The sequence below is a fragment of the Oikopleura dioica genome, chromosome 2, assembly GCF_907165135.1.
Source record: "Oikopleura dioica chromosome 2, OKI2018_I68_1.0, whole genome shotgun sequence".
Taxonomy (NCBI): Eukaryota; Metazoa; Chordata; class Appendicularia; order Copelata; family Oikopleuridae; genus Oikopleura; species Oikopleura dioica.
Genome location: NC_137292.1, coordinates 4654997 through 4671319, shown reverse-complemented (window position 1 = coordinate 4671319; position 16323 = coordinate 4654997). Strand labels below are relative to the sequence as shown.

Sequence of the window (16323 nt, the reverse complement as noted above, 5' to 3'; positions counted from 1 at the left end):
AATTCATGCCACTACGTGTCTCACCGCGAGAAAAGCGGAAGTGCAAGACAACAGTGGTTGGATTTGGGACGCGTTGGAAGACCATAATCTTCCCCGAGTCGGAAAAGTCAAAATTTCGACAGAAAAAAACCTTGTGAACATCTTATTACATCAAATATCCTATTTCTGGAACATTCATTTCTTATCGGAAGATAATTTTCATTGATAATTTTACCGCGAAATTGAGAAAATAAATTCCACGGTCGATTAATTTCTTGTTCTTTTTTTATGTTAAAAAAATTTCATAAGAAGAATCCGGCTGGGCGCAACAGCCTGTGAAGAAAACCTGAGTCAGGGTCTAACGAGAGCTTGAATAAAAACGTCGCGGCTTTTTTGACCCTGACTCAGGTTTTCTATACAGGTTGACAAGGGGAGGTGTCAGGAGCAGAATATTTCGACAAATTTTGCGTGGAAATTTTCAACCAATCAAAAGCTTTGATTCGGCAGCGGAGTAGCCGCCCACGAAAAATTTGTCGAAATTTTTAGTCGGTTTCTGACGCTTCCTCATCGACAAGCTCTATTTTACGACCTAGACGTATATTTTTCGTTTTTTAGACAGAAATTTGATGATTGAAGAAGCTTCATAAATTGAAGAAGCAGATTGAATCGTCTAGGCGAGGAATTTCATCTCTGTTCCTTGAACATCTAAAAAGAAGAAATTACACTGATTTCGACGATTTTCGACCATTTTTTGACCTTTTCCAGCGAAAAAGATTTTGCCCCAACTTGCATATTTTTCGTTAGAAGAAGTGAAAAATTCGGCCTTTGACATGGCCGCAAAGTTCAGTCTTGGATTCTGGCGCCGCGCCGCAGAACACGGAGCTCTTTAACCCTAATGCTACCTAAATCAGATTCCGCTTTCTTTTCAAGCCAGCTACTCGCGAAAAATAATCACGTTTGTGGACACTCAACTTGTTTTAGATTCCACACGGCGGAAGAAATTCTCGATCATTCTCGAAAATAAAAAGAGATTTTAAAAAGGGATCTTTACGAAGAAAAAACCATTTTTGACAGTGCAAAAAGTGTCACAAATGTCACCAATGTCACGAGAAAATGTTTCTTTTTGATAACATTCGTATTGTGTCGTTAACATTCGCGACATTTGTGACATTCGTGACATTTGTGACATTCGTGACATTTGTGACATTCGCGACATCTGTGATATTCTGAGATTTGTGTTATTCTGACATTTGTGACATTCTGACATTTTAGACATTCGTGACATTCGTGACATTTTCAGTACTGATCATAATTTTCTATTTCCAGTTTGATTCGTCGTCAAAAGGTCACTTGAAGAAAATCGATTGAACTTACACGCTTCTGAAGAATTAAGGTCCGTCGTCATTGTTCCCGACTCATCATCTGAGTCCTCTGAGCCGTTTGATTTCGTCTCTAGGCTCAAGTCACGAATGAAGCTTTTTGTGCTTTTTCTCAAAACGCTGCTTTGTTTTTCCTTCCGAGTCATTTCGCAACCCCAGATCAGTCAGGGTTAACAAAATCAACGATTCCGCTTCTTGAACTCGCTTTTTCAAAGCGCTGAGCGAATGAGAAAAAACGATCCTTGGGCAAACGCAAGTTAAGTAAATGCACAATCCTAAGAATAAAATTATTACGCCACCGAACACCAGTAAGAATGGAAGAATTGAAGCTAAAAATAAGTTAAAGAGGGTCGATTGTTTTAAATTTACCTGCAAGCTCGTAATTTTGTACAGTTGCATTCAGATAAATCTGTGAATTTAGTAGCTCTTCTGAAAAAAGACCGTTAAAATTGATCAAATCGAAAATACCATAACTAGGGTTGGCAAAACCTTGGGTGATCGAGGGAGTTCTTGGGCCTCAAGGCTAGGGTTTTCTCGCCTGTGATTGGCTGACACAAACTATACTGGCTTTTGATTGGCTGAGAGAAGACCATAACCCCTTGTCACCAATGATTTTGAAGATTTTGCCCACCCTTTTACTGAAAAGCTAAATTTTCTTACCATTTTTGATGGTTGATTCCATTATTTTTCAAATTTTCTAGTTTGTTTTTCTCATTTCTTCTTTTTCGGGAAATTTTCTCTATACGATCACATCAGTTCTTGTCTAAAAATTCTCCCTTAGAATGCGCCAGGTGTAATTAGATTAATGGACATGCAAAGAAAAAACAGGTCGAAGAAAGGAAGGCTCAGCTCATCTAAGAGACAAAAGACCTGAAAACAGGGTAGATTATTGAAGTTCATTTTAGTGCATTTTTAATGCAAGTTCATGGCGACATATTGAAAGATGGGCGTATCGCGTGTCGTCGACGGTGTTTTGATGCAAATTTGAAACCGCAAGAATAAAGGAAAATGTCAAAGAAAGAGATTCAAGATCTTTCTCGAAAAGACAGATTTTGTGCGTTATAAATTGCTATTTTACCAAAATTCCGAAAAAAAAAATAAAAAAGGGAATTTAAAATTGGCTTTTTATTAATTTATTTTCCATTCTTTCTTCAGGTCTTATGACTATAAGGTAGCAGTAATGACTATCAGTTAATTTCAAAATATCAAAATTATTCTTCGAAAAAATCTCTTCCTTGATTTCAAAAATCGCCGAATCTCTCTATTCGGCGAATAGTATTCGCAGTTGTCTCTATTCATGTTGACTAGTTAAAAATGCCGCTACTTATAACTCAATTTACCAAGATCGTCATAATCAGAGCGCAAAGAACGAATTTGTTTTATTTTTTGCAAAAGCGTGAGCGGCCGAGTAAACAAATGAGCGTAAGAATTCCTGTCATCTCTTCAGAACAAAAAATCTATATCACAATTCGTTGTGATCGAAAACAGCAGATTATAAATTCATAAAGCGCACTCGTTCTCTGAAAAATAATGAAGAGTCCCGCAACCGAGAAGGGATGATTTTTGAATGAGAAAAATGGTCAGATTGTTGAATTTAAAATTGACAGAAAAAAATGGAAGATTTGTCGATTTTGTCGAAATCTTCATAAAATTTATTTTTTCACGAATTAGATACCGCAAAGACCGATGATTTAGACAGAAGTTTTCTCGAAAATTTGCTCAAAATCCCAATTCGAAAATTTGCCATAATCTTTGGTCTTCGCGGTATCCTTTTCATTGTTTTTTTCCTTCTCATAAAAGAATCTCAGTATGTGACAGTAAATTGAGTTTCTTCAGCGATCTCATTATCGTCGTCGGCGGCGTGTCAGCAGCTATTATTAGACCAGTATTAATATGATGACTCATTCTGACATAGGATGAACTTACAGAGGGTGATCTCCCTGAGGATCTTCATAAGCTCATTTGGCGTCATCGGATTTTCAAAAAAAGATTGCTCTATTGTCGAATTTCGCGGTGAAAAAACAGAGCCAACGACCAAATCTGTACATGTCTCGTGATCGTCCCATTCTAGCTCCAAGTCTTAACAAGCTTTATTGATGCTGAGACCAAAAATTCAAATATACCTTGAGACATTTAATTGAAGGAAGCGGTTTTCTCTTTAATTCTTGCTTTTGCGGCAAAATATCTGTAAACCGGAGCCCGAGAAGAAGAAAAGGCGGGGAATCTTGAAGTGCCAAATTAAAAATTTAAAAAGTTGGAAACTAAATAATCGCGCTTAGCGAGCTCTTCCTCCCCAAGGGATGATCAGCCGCATCTAAGATTCAGACTATCAAGTAAATTATCAAACTTAATTTTCAATAAAAGTTTCTTTGTGTTTGAGAAATCAACATCAAATAATAAGTTTTGGACTGTATTGGGAATGACGGATTTTGAAATTTACAGTGACAGGTTTTGCAATATACAGAAAACGCTCCTTGAGCTTTTATTATACAACTTCAAGTTGCATTCCAAGCCGATTGGAAAGCATCATTAGATCAGCAACATCTTTGAAAAGTTAGTTTCTGAAGATATTTTTCCGAATTTTTACCTTGAATGCCCCAGCAGCTAGATAAATCTTTGGAAACAACAAGCTTTGATAGCTTTCTGATGTTTTTGAAAGCTGCAATATCGAGTGAAGAAAGTGGATTTTCTGAAATATTCAGCTCCCTGATTTGGCGACAAGAGCTGAAATCGGCGGCGCGGAGAGATTTTAGCTTGTTTTTCGCGAGATTGATCGTGTCGATCTTCAAAAAGCATAATTTGAAAAGGTGAAAAATGAGATGAATGGTTACCTTTCCCTTCGCAAACTTGCAATAGCCATTGAGGTGTCCGAGATCTTCTATGGCGTTTCCTTCGAAGTTGAGATTTTTCATGAGCTTGATTCGTTGTTGTTTTCCTTGTCGGCTAGCAAAATCGCGCTCAAAAGGAGGAATATGTTCAAGATTACTCGCTTTTTTGGGATTTTCTTCCTTGATTCCGGATAATCTCACCGAAAAAATATTATTTTTCAATTTTTTTCATGATATCAAGGAAGAAAATCCGCTTTCCTTTGCACTCAAGCTCTCTTCTCTTCATATCAAAAGCGCAGTTGCCATTCAATGTCGCCAACCCTCTTGCCAAGAAACCAGCTGGAGCCGAAGTGGAACATGGTCGATCGCAAATTTTCGTTTCAGATCGAGGACCAGCGCAAGAATTGCCACCAACGCAAATTCGAGTTCGAGTTTGAGTTCCAGAGCCACATTTGACGTTGCACTATTTCGAGTCGAAAATTGCCCGATAAAAAGATCTTGCCGAAAAAAATTTTTTCAACCCTTTTCCTGATTCCAACTTCCCCAGGCTCCCCAAGAGTTGCACATTCCAGCCCAGCACGATTCCGCCTCAGCACTTACCCCAGAGCATCCCCACGGCTTGCTACACTTTCTATTTCTAATCCTCCTACCTGATCCGCAAGTTTTATCACAAGCCGACCAATTCGACCAGCTCAAAAACTTCGGCTTCGAAGCAACCGCTGTTGAAGAGCTTGAAGAGCTCGCTGGGCAGAGAGCGACTCGGCATTGCTGCATCTCACCTTCGGGGCCTTGGCAACCTTCGCACATTCGGAAACGCCATTTGATTCCGATTCCGCAGGTTCGGGTGCAGGATGACCATTCGGACCATTCAAAGACGGATCTGAAACAGGTAAGCTAATCAAATCGAGAAGCCGTTTGCGGCTTCGAGTTTTATAGAAAAAAAAATCCGCGCTGAGCCGCGGCTTTTTAAAATTTTTGACTCGAAGCCGCAAGCTGCTTCTCGATGTGAATAATCAAAAAAAAATTTTTTTTTCTAGAAATTTCTAACATGTTTTCTTTGTGTTTACCTGTCGAAATCATGGTCAGTCAATCCGGAGTCCGTGCGAATGCCGGCGATAAGCCGCGCTGGCGGCGCCGGAGCAGGTTCACTTTATAAACGCTCACGAAAACAACGACAGGTGGACACTTTCGGATTCGCATTCTCTCACAATTGCAAATTGCGCCTGACACTTTTCAAGATAGTCCGAGCTTGTAAATGTCAACGACTTTTGCGAAATTCTGATTTCTTGTTTTCGTGAGCCTTGCCTTTCTGAAGTACAAAGTCCTGCAATACAACCACCGTTCCAACCTCTTGGGCATTTTCCGCAGAAACCACCTTTCTGAAGAAATTATTGAAAATTTCCTTCTTTCTCTAGGTTTCTCTAGAATTTTTGCTAAAAATCGAGAAGCCGCTTGCGGCTTCGAGTCGGATGAAAATTAAAGCCGCGCTTTGCGCGGCTCCTTTCAAACTCAAAGCCGTAAGCGACTTTTCGATTTTCGAGCGATAATTCTAGAGAAATCTTGATTTTTAAGGCAATTTTTGTGTCAAAAATTGGATCGAAAAACGCGTGAGATGCTAATTTATCGCTCAGTTTTATCGGTCATTTATGAAAACAGGCTGTTCTTATCGCGCGTATTAGTATATTTAATTTAACTTACCTCGTATAAACTTGGCGTCATGACGACAGGTGCGTAGTGGCAAACCACAACGTGAAAGGGGTTCTCTCCGAGCTCAACCCGGCTCAGCTTCATGAACGCGTCGACGACTGAGGTGCAACTTGAGACCGCGCAGCCCATTTTTTCCTGAGAAGCTTTTTATACGCGTTTTTATTGAGAAAATAATTTTATAAATTGTTTAAATAAATTTTCTCCGAAAATAACCAGAAAGGGATTTTTGGCTCGGTTTATAAAAGAATTTTGAGACATCCAATTTAGCTTCAAAAATTTCCTGAAACGTTTAATTTGAGATGAAAAGCCTTCCTGTTCGGCGTGAACGAGAACTTCGTAATGGCCGCATTGCGCTTCGCAATGGCCCGTTTCGTAGTTGTAGTATTTTCGCTCGTCGTAAAAACCATCAGTGACCCAGACGAAATGGTCCGTTTCGAAGGTCTTTGGGCCTCTAAAGACCGCGATGTTTTCTCCAATCGTGTAGCCCCATTTCGAGTGGCGAAGCTGGTCGGCTGTCGAATGGCCAAATTGGCATCGACGAGCGTGTTCTGCTGCGGATGAGGCAAGGCTAAAAAGTTTCAAAATTTTTTGTCAAAGATAATTTTAAAAAGATTTTTATAGATTCAGATCGAGAAGCCGCTTGCGGCTTCGAGCGAAACAAAACAATTAGCCGCGCTCTGCGCGGTTTCAAAATTTTAATTATCTCGAAGCCGCAATACTCGAAACTGAAATTGAAATTCTTAAGCCGCGCGAGGCACGGCTTATTGTTTCATTTTGCTCAAAGCCGCAAGCGGCTTCTCGATTTGGATACATTTTGAAACAAGAAAGAACGTGTAAGGATAAATTGAGCAAAACTGATTGATTGCTCGTAATTCTGTTTGGTTTGAACACAAGTGTTCCGTTAGATGATTGAGCGAGTAAATGAGCAAGAAGCTGGATCAGATTTTGGGAATCTGAGTTATCAGCGGAAGAGTTACCTTTCATCCCAAGTCACATATTTCATATTTGCGGGACGGGGCTTTACGGCCGCGCGACGCAAATTCGCAGATGCCACCAGAACGTCTTTATCAGCTGGAAAAGAGGTCTTTTTTATTGAACAATTTTCGCTTTAGAAAAAAAATCATCTGAAAAATTCTGTTAGAAATTCTCGAAAAACGTAACATTTGTCATTTTTCTATTGACCAGAAAGATAATTTACCCAGAGTTTGCTTCACTAATGCTTAGAAAAGTAGCTCAAGGTCAGGGTGCGAGAATAAGAGGTTGTTCGTTTGACCTTTTTCAAAATAAGACCGTTCCTTGAGTGAGGACCTTGATGTTGTCGACTTCGCCAGTTTTGACTTTTCCGTTTCGTTTGAGAAATTTTGTGCTTCTTTGTAGAATGTTCATGCCTCCAGCTGGTTGGTACATCAGCCCGTCTCGTTTCACTAGAAATGAATGTGATTTATGAAGATCTATTGGTTAAAGAATACAAAAATGAATAACGAAGACCTTTAGTGACTAGTTTTGGTATTTCTTGATCGAATAAAAACTCCAAAAGCCGCGCGCGGCTTTCGATCCAAAATAGCTTATTGCGGCTTTCGACTCGAAAAAACATATTCGACCCGAATCTTTTCGCTCCAACAGTTACTTTCTTGACAAAAAGCCGCGCGCGGCTTTGTCGAGGTCCAATTTTTACGAAAAGAAAGCCGCAATCGGCTCTTTTAGCAATTTGAGACGATTTGATATTACCTTTGACCTCCTTTAGCGATCTCTGACGAATCCGATACTCTCGTTTTCCCGCTGCAAATGAAATACACAATGCTATAAAATTTGAAATCTTCATAATCGAAAATTCTGCTTTCGATTTTTCTCTTTTCCTTTCAAAAAGTTTCAGTTGAAGATGGTAGAGCTTCAGGAGACAGTTCTTTAACTCGACGCAGCGTCGAAGTTCCGCGCGGAACGGGCCGCGGAACAGCGCCCTCAGAGGAAGCACGAATTTTCGAGGATAAGGAGACAATGATTATTGGATTAACTGTTTCGCGGCTGGCCACTAGGACTTCCGGAAGTTGCTTTTTCGAGGATAAGGTTAATTTTGCTCAACAAAATTTTATCGAAATTCATTCTTCAAAAAAAGAAAAACCATAAAAGTGAATGAAATTTTCGATCCCCAATTTTATTTCATATTTTAAAAAAATGAAGTTTCAAATTAACTCTTTATACATGATTATTCATTATTCTAAATTCATTTCAAATGAAAATTTTTGAGAGCTATTATTCATTAAAAAACGCCAAGTCAGTGAAAAAATAGCGCTTTGGTGGAATATTTGATCAGCGGGTGGCGATCGGTCTTTGCAGCCGCCTGTTATCCGCTTTGCCGCCGTCCGTGCCAAATTGCTGCTTCAGCTTCGAGGAACACCCCTAAGCTCAACAAATCACAAGTCCATTATAATCATTGACTTACGCTTCTTCTTCTTTTCATTCGTGTTCAATTTCGTGGAACCTCCAAGCCAATCGTCAATTTTTCGATTCAATTAATTAAATTTTAAAATTTGTAATTTGCAGAATTTGTAAAAAAAGAAAGGTTGTTTAGAACGTGACCTCGGCCATGACATCGTTGATTGCCTGCATAATAATCTGCATGATTTATTATTCGAGATTTCCGGTAATCGGAAGCCACCGTTTGGACAAAGTGGGAAACTCGTTTTTTGAGAGAAGCTCAGAGTTTTGATTTCCACGCGCTTTTCTAAACCACTCTTCAAAATTAAAGATGCTCAAAAATGATAAAAAGAAGTTCATATAAAAATTCCAAGTTTCCGCCCTTTTGATTGGCTAGGAAACAAAAATGAACCCTTTGATTGGCTTTAAAGCCAGATTTTCAATTTTTACTATCGCTTTTTAAAATAATTTTCTTTTATAAAAAAATTAAATAAAAGTAAAGAATTTTTTTTTTATTTATTTTTTCCTGTTTCTTATCTTTTCCGACCAAAAAGGTTATCAGTATTCGACCAGCTCACGTGCAATTCAAAAAAAACGTTGTTTTGAAAGGTCAAAAATCTCGGTAAAAAGAGAACATTTTTAGGCGGTGAGTAAAAACGGAAGCGAAAACGTTCACTGAAATGTCTAAACGGCTGGCATCGGTATTTTCGAGCATGCTGGGTCAAGGAGCGATCTTGGCCCCGCGCGCATTCAAGCGCTGTCACGTGGCGCGCCACGGAACATGCTCAATATTTCGCCGAAGATTTAACAAATCTATTATCTTCAAAGGGAAAAAACTCTTTTTTTCAAAGAAAAGAGAGTTGGAGTGGAGAATTTTGCTTTGAAGCCTCAATCCTTGTTCGTATTTTTGTAAGTTAGATTCTTCAAGTTACTAAATTCCGCACTCTTGTTGTTATTTCCCGCTCTCAAAAATTAGCAAATAGGTATGTTGTAGCATAATGAATTATAGTTTATAAGATCGGCCAATAAATTATTAACAAAAACTGACCTGTGAAAGACCAGTCTAGAAACACTGAGTCAGGGTTTGCAGCAGTTTTCTGTAAAGCCTGACTGAGGTTTTCAAGACAGGGTAACCCGCCAAGACTTTACCCTGAGTCAGGATTTGAAGCAGCTTTAAATTTTGCCTGACTCAGATTTTCTAGACAGGGTTCCCTGCCCAGACCTAACCCTGAGTCAGGATTTGAAGCTTCTTTATATGTAGCCTGACTCAGGTTTTGTAAACAGGGTTCCCCGCCCAGCGCTTACCCTCCTTTGTTCCCCCCTTATTTTGTTATTTTTCCTGTTAATTGAAGCTTTTTTCAGCCTTTTTAACCCTTTCTGAACTTCAACCGTCTGAACTCGTGGCAACTCAAATAGAGATATAAAAGCGAGACACGTCCGTTACCGTTATGTTGTAATAGCAACTTATCAAATCGAATCGAGTATCCTCCTAGAAAGATAAAAGACAGAAAAATTTGGAAAAGATATAATTTAGCGGCAAGAAAGTTATTTGGACTGCCTGGTGGTTAAAATTCTAGAGGAGTTTCTAATTACGTGAAATTACGAGAGGTTTATGACGGTTGAAAAAGAGACGATGGTGAATTTTAAATCGCATAAAAAGCAAATTATTCATCAAATTCAAAATCGATGATGAACTGTTTTTTGCCACGCGTCATTGAAAAAGCGGATTTTTTTGAGATTTTTTTATATTTATTTTTTAAAAAACGAGTTAGTAGGAAAAAAGAAGTGGTAAACTGAGGCATTATTTGGTGGTTTGAGATTTTTGAACTTGCTCAGATGCGATGTCGGTTTTTAGCTGCTCCGATCCGGTTCTTGATTCTTCTTTGATTGGTTCGAGTTTGGGAACTTCGATGAGCGATTCTTTCTGTTCTACCGGGTCTTCTGATTGTTCTCGCTTGTCAGTAGCGGGGCTTGATTTTTGGCGGAGTCCGCAGCAGGTCATTTTTGTTTTGCTTTCTTCTTTTTCCGGTGCAGCTGGTTCTGGTCCTTCTGGTTCTTTGGCTTTCGGTTCTTCTGATTTTTGCTCTGTTTTTCGGATGAGTTTTCTGAGCTCGCAACAGCCAAAGGTCGACTCTAAAAGATGATTAAATTGAGGAAGAGATGACAGTAATGCAATAACCTTTTTTGGGTTGTTCTTTTTCTGGGGCATTTTCAGCAACTTCTATATCTTTCGTTTCTTGTTCTGGTTCTGGCTCTTGTTCGGGCTCTTGTTTCTCTGGTTCTTCAGTTTTTACCATTTCTTCTGATTTTTCCTGCTCTTGGGCTGCTTCTGGTTCTTGGGTCTTTTGAAGATCTTCGACTGCTTCGTCGAGTTTTTGCAAAACTTCGGGCTTTCCATTTTCTTCTGGTTGCTTGTTTCCTTCTAGATCTTCTTTTTTCTCACCGCTGCAGCAGGCGAACCAATCTTTCTGGAAAAAAGACGGTTTCTTTGGCTCTATTTCTGGGGATTCTTCGACCTGAAAAATTCGCTCAAGAAATAAGTAGCAAATAACTACAAAATTTACATTTTCTTCAATTTTCTCTTCTACTGCTTTTTCTTGAACTGGCGCCGCTGGTTCCTTGGTTCCACAGCAAGCTAGCCAATCTCTTTTTAGAAATGATAGTTTCTGGGATTTTTTAGAGCTCCCGGAGGAATTTGAAGACAACGAAGAGTTTGATGATGATTTTGAATCGCATTTGACGGCTTCTTGTTCTTGAGTTTCTTGTGTTTCTTGCTCTGGTTCGGCTTCTTCTTGCTGTTTTGGTTCTGGTTCGGCTGGCACAGGCTCGGGCTCAGAGGTTTGTGTTGGTTCAGCGACGATTGCTTGCTCGGGTTCAGACTTTTGCTCGGGAACGGGCTCGGTATTTTCTTCAGGTTCCTTTTTTGGATGCCAATTTCAACAATATTTGAAATAATTGAAAGTGGTTAATTATTTTTAGGACAAAATTTTTGTCATTTTCCTGAGCAGCTTGGTCTTCACAACATGATTTTGAGTCGTCGCTGCTTGAAGAACTTGAGGAATCGGCTGCTTTTTCCTGCGCCTCCTTGATCGCTTCCTTGACAATTTCTTCCGCTTTTAAGTCCTCAACTAATGAACGGCTTTAATACAATCTCGCCGAATAAATCAACAAGGATTACCTGCCATAACTTTGGGAGTGCCAAATTTGCTCGCTGCTTCGTAATTTTCTTTCACCCATTCAAGCTCGAACCAGCGTGTCAAAGCCTCGGAAAGGGTCAGTGACGATTTTTCCTCGGCCTCTTCGGTGTCTTTTTTGTAAAAGAAGAAATTCAACCTGAAATAATTTTTGACATTCAAGCTTCATTTGGGACGATTTTTCTGCGGAGAAATACGCAAAATCGTGCTTTTACGAGCCATAAGTACAACCTGGCTTCTGAGCCCTGATCGGTCGTTTGAAAGTTCAAAATGTGAACTCGGGCTAATCCAGGCGCTTGTTCCAGGATTCGAACCATGTCATTTTCTAGCTCTTTTTTGTAGGCCGTGAATTCCTATTTTGTGTTGTCAAAAGAAATTATACAAAAAATATTTTTTACAAATTTTAAAAATTTTGTGATAATTTTGTCAAAAATATTTTTAAATTATTCATTAATATTTTTGATAATTAATTTTTTAAATAATTTTTTTAAAAAAATTAAAAATTTTAAAAAATATTTTTTTAAAATGATATTTTTTATAATTATGATTATTTTATATTCTTATTTTTTTTAACGAATAATTTCAAAGGTAGTCCCTATTAACAGACTTCGTTTTTTTGATAAGTTATTTGAAAATAACGAAATGCAGGTGTCAATTTATTCTTCATTGTTATCGAAACTCAGTTATCGAAACAAAAAGAGCGCCCTTGCTGAATATTTTTAACGAGGCCTCGAAAAGGAATAACATTCCTCAGACAGCGAGGGCGAGATGCCAATCTCGCGACAATCATAAAATACTTTTGTAGCCTCTTTAGTGGCTTATTAATGCTTCTACGGAAGTTAAGTCCATTTGAAAAAAATACTTAACGATCTCTACTTAATTACTAGATTCCTAGACAATTTGACAATTTCCCTTTGAGCGATTATCCAGGACGGCTTCGTCGACGACTGATGTCAACGGGAGGAGGACGGCGATGCAATTCGTTTTTGATCGACCTGAAAAATTGATGATAATCCGTTTGAATCTTTTTGATATGTGTAGAAATGACTCAAATTGCTTATTTTTCAGCATAAAGCTGACAGTAATGACGTCTTCTATAGAACATAAACATATACATATGTATTTTTTTGCTTTAAAAATGCATAAATGATAATTTCAAAAATATTCTTTAATTTAATTACCAATTTTTTATAGTAAAACAGCAGGTTGATAAGTGCATTTTAAAGATGCTTACGCAATAATTTTCGCAAAAATTTAATTTTTTTTTTTTTGATTTTTTTCACAAAAAAAAATTGGATTTTCTTGTTGATTTTTTTTTGTTTTTCAAAAACTTGATCTAACCTGATAGCGTTCTATAAATTTTGTTGACAAATGACATGATGAAAACTGAGTCTTGCTTGACCCTAAAGGCCAAATTCTCTCTTCAATCTGAAATCTGCTCGGAGCGCAAAGTGCTGAGCAATTATCGGTGACACGCGAGTGGTACGCGCCACCAGAGGGACAGATCTCAGCGGGACCAGCCACTTTTACTTATAACGACTGCTTTTACAACCTTTAAACCCAAACCTTCCTTCCGAGTCAAATTCCAACCTGGACCCTATTGTAAGGTCTCTACTTGGATCATCACTGTAGATCGCTATTTTCCTTGATAGAGTCAAACCGGAAGTCAATTTTAAAAAAAACGCCATGTCAGAGTATTTATCCTTTGAAATTCCAATTATCGATTTTGAGCTCTTAAAAAAGAGAGATGAAGAAACTCGAGAGCAACTTTTTAGGGCACTTAGCGAATTCGGTTTCTTTATCCTCAAAAATCACGATGTTCCGGAAACTCTTACCAAACGCTTGGAGCTTGCTTCTGAGAATATTTACAGAGCAACAGACGAGCAAAGGATGAAAATCAAGGATTCTCAAGGGAAGTTGTTAGCTGAGGGCGATATTTTTCAAGATGAAGCTTTCAAAAATTCACCGTTTGTATTTATTAGCGTAAAAGGCATTATATTTGAATAGAAACAACTCGATCAAATTGGACGAAAACAAAGTTGACACCGTCTTCTATGATTATTTGAAAGCAATTTCCAATCTCGGCTATTCTCTTCTAGAGCTCTGTGAAGAAGCCCTCAACTTCACTTCTGGCAGTTTGCTCGACAATAATGATCCCAATGGAGCTATCCTTGATGCTCTTTTTTATGAGAAAACTCCCCCTGGAAAAATGGGAACAAAGTCCCATTATGACAACTGTATGATGACGATTTTAAAGCAAGATTCTACCGGTGGCCTTGAAATACAGTATGACGGCGAGTGGTACCCGGTAAAGCCAATGGTAAATTGCTTATTTATTAATTTCGGAAACTTGATGGAACACTTTTCCGATGGAAAAATAAATGGTAGCGATCTTCACGGGGTTTTATCAAAACATATATTTTAGCGGTTTATCACCGGGTAAGAAGCAACCCGGGTCGAATTCGATACATCTGGCCTGTCTTTCTTGCGCCGAATCTCAATCGTGACATGACTCAAGTCATAGATTTCAAGCGCCGAGAACAATCTGAGATCGACAATGCCGTCAAATGTCTTCGTTTCCACCATCGGGGCTGGTACAAATTCAACACATTCACTGATCTCTAATACTTTCTGGAAAATAAATCAAAGCAAAGTTTCTGTTAGAAAATTCCTCAAAAAACAAGAATCAATAATTTTCCTCAGCTTCCTACTGATATGATCACTAAGAGATGGAGACACCGAAGAAAGTTGCCAACAGAAAAAAGATCGAAGACGAAGATGCTCATGATTGACCTTTCTAGAATTCAGAAAATAAAATTCTTCTTGAATGAAACCACAATTATAGTTTCCGTTAACTGTTAAATTATTGATCAGTGGAAATCACTTGACTTCTGCCATTGTCCTCGTTGATCTCTGTAAGCTGGTCGTCGGATGATTCTATTGAGACGTATTGAAAATGACCGTGATATTCTTCTCGCGAAAATATTCTTGATTAATTATATTGATCCCTGACGCATTTATAAACGAGCTCGAAACTCGAGTAAACCAGAACCAAAAAAATCTTGAACCAAAAAACTTCGAAAACTGAAAAACCAAAGAAAAGAAACGAAAAAATGAACTTCCAGAAAATCTTCTTCATCCTTTCGACCCTCCTCGCCATCATCGCCGCCACTCCAGTACGAAGAGCCAGCCACAGTCACTTGAAACGCGGCCCCCGCGGCTGGTTTACTCAACGAAATCGAGGGTTGAGTCAGCGACAGTACGCTAAGATCCAGCAAATGATCCGAGAACAGAGCTACAGAAAAGTCGTCGGCGACGATAAAAATGGATATAGAATTGAAAAATTTTCGCATTATCACAGACGACAGTAAAACATTAACTGCTTTCTGCATCATATTTACACTGCCCATTCAATGAAAATCTGTACTTTTAAAGGCTTTTGAAATAAATCCAGAATTTTTATAAGGAAGAAAACGTTTATTGAAATTATTTACAATAAGAGAGAAAAATATTTTTTTTTCTTCATGTACTCCGAATTTATTTCGAAGTGAAACAGTGGATGCAATGAGTCGTTAATATTGAATGTCAGAATAATCGGCGGCCATGCAGGGGCAGCCATCAATTGGGTGCAATTTTCCTTCGCAGCAGCAGTTCAAATCGGTGTTGAACGGGGTGGAAAGGCAGCAAGCGTTGGGAGCAACGTAGTTTGGGAGGGGATTTGTTCGGAAACTGCGTTTTTGAGTGCAAGTCAAATCGTCCCTGAAGTTCATTTTCGGTGGATAATTTTGGAAAAGTCGCTTACTTTGACCCTAAGCACTCGGTCAAACCATCACCATAGCCGGATGGGCATCTGCACGAATAGCCACCTTCGAAGTTCTCACACATCGCTTTTGAAAAACACTTATCAATGCCAACTTCGCATTCGTCAACATCGACACATGTTCCTTGAGCAAATCTGAATCCATCTTTGCACTCGCATCTGTAGCCCGCGGCAGTTATCGAGCAAATTCCAGCTCGTCCGCAAGGATTTGAATCGCATCGTCGGAGGACTTGGGAATCAGATTCCACGCACTTGAAAAATTGTCAAGAAATGACTTTCTTTTATCATGAAAACTCACAAAAATGATCCAGGTTTGTTGACACAATGCATGTCCGCGGCGCAATTATGATTTCCAAGAGCACATTCATCTTTGTCCTCGCAAAGTGGTTCTGTGTAAAATTCTTCCTAAAAAATTTCTTCACGCCTTTTTCTAGAGCCAAAACGAACCTTGTTCCACATGCATTTGCCATCAACACATGCGCAGCGGGCAAATCTAGCTTTCGAAACATTGAATCCAGATTTGCACAAAAACTGACATCGAGACCCTTAAATTTCTTTATAAAGCTGCCTTGACATGCTTCATTACCATCTTTGTTGACTTCTGTGCAACGAACATTTCCATTCGCCGGTTTTGTCAGAGGAGGGCATTTCGTTTGTTGAACGAACATTCGTTGACTATTATCGCTGTTGACAATCGCGTCGTTCACGTTTTCGCCTTCTGGTTTTGGCCAAGCGGAGCATTTTGCCAGCTTGAACGAGTTTGACCGGTCCCAGGAGCATCTTTCTTCGAGCTTGAAAATTATCATAACAATTATTGAAGAGAAATGGTTTTCGCGCTCTTTCCTATTGGAATTGCAGATGCATCTGGGCTTAGAGAACTTCGTATTTGACGGAGTAAAACCGTCATCGCAGACCAAATGACAAGTAGAAGATTTTTTAAAGCCTTTTGTGCACCTGAGTCCTCCATTTTCGCCGCCGTCCAAGGGCGGGCACGTATTTCG

General features: G+C 38.9%; 5 protein-coding genes and 1 long non-coding RNA gene across 6 annotated transcripts; 1 reads left to right on the top strand and 5 right to left on the bottom strand.

Moving 5' to 3' along the window:
- Positions 1-3760: 3760 nt before the first annotated feature.
- Positions 3761-4960, bottom strand: LOC145697795 (uncharacterized). The gene is made up of 4 exons (XM_081775005.1): positions 4837-4960; positions 4190-4347; positions 3946-4141; positions 3761-3902 (listed from the first exon to the last, which is right to left on the bottom strand). Exons 1-4 carry the CDS (start codon positions 4958-4960, stop codon positions 3844-3846), a joined length of 537 nt encoding a protein of 178 aa, XP_081631131.1. The 3' UTR covers positions 3761-3843.
- Positions 4930-6026, bottom strand: LOC145698675 (uncharacterized). Its single transcript, XM_081775891.1, has 3 exons — positions 5885-6026; positions 5254-5565; positions 4930-5066 (listed from the first exon to the last, which is right to left on the bottom strand). The coding sequence occupies exons 1-2, from the start codon at positions 6020-6022 to the stop codon at positions 5347-5349; spliced, it is 357 nt and encodes a 118-aa protein (XP_081632017.1). The 5' UTR covers positions 6023-6026; the 3' UTR covers positions 4930-5066; positions 5254-5346.
- Positions 6027-6080: 54 nt separating this feature from the next.
- On the bottom strand, positions 6081-7782 carry LOC145697794 (cysteine-rich venom protein VAR6-like). The gene is made up of 5 exons (XM_081775004.1): positions 7622-7782; positions 7202-7317; positions 6871-6977; positions 6202-6461; positions 6081-6160 (listed from the first exon to the last, which is right to left on the bottom strand). The coding sequence occupies exons 1-5, from the start codon at positions 7713-7715 to the stop codon at positions 6081-6083; spliced, it is 657 nt and encodes a 218-aa protein (XP_081631130.1). The 5' UTR covers positions 7716-7782.
- Positions 7783-10090: 2308 nt separating this feature from the next.
- LOC145697793 (uncharacterized) lies at positions 10091-11851 on the bottom strand. Its single transcript, XM_081775003.1, has 6 exons — positions 11734-11851; positions 11487-11641; positions 11291-11436; positions 10873-11226; positions 10488-10824; positions 10091-10441 (listed from the first exon to the last, which is right to left on the bottom strand). Exons 1-6 carry the CDS (start codon positions 11817-11819, stop codon positions 10110-10112), a joined length of 1410 nt encoding a protein of 469 aa, XP_081631129.1. The 5' UTR covers positions 11820-11851; the 3' UTR covers positions 10091-10109.
- Positions 11852-13392: 1541 nt separating this feature from the next.
- On the top strand, positions 13393-14873 carry LOC145697791 (uncharacterized). The gene is made up of 3 exons (XM_081775002.1): positions 13393-13469; positions 13510-13822; positions 14628-14873. The coding sequence occupies exons 1-3, from the start codon at positions 13393-13395 to the stop codon at positions 14871-14873; spliced, it is 636 nt and encodes a 211-aa protein (XP_081631128.1).
- A 190-nt stretch (positions 14874-15063) lies between these two features.
- On the bottom strand, positions 15064-15567 carry LOC145698678 (uncharacterized). Its single transcript, XR_014133935.1, has 2 exons — positions 15305-15567; positions 15064-15261 (listed from the first exon to the last, which is right to left on the bottom strand). It is a non-coding gene; the product is annotated as an uncharacterized LOC145698678 (long non-coding RNA).
- Positions 15568-16323: the final 756 nt, after the last annotated feature.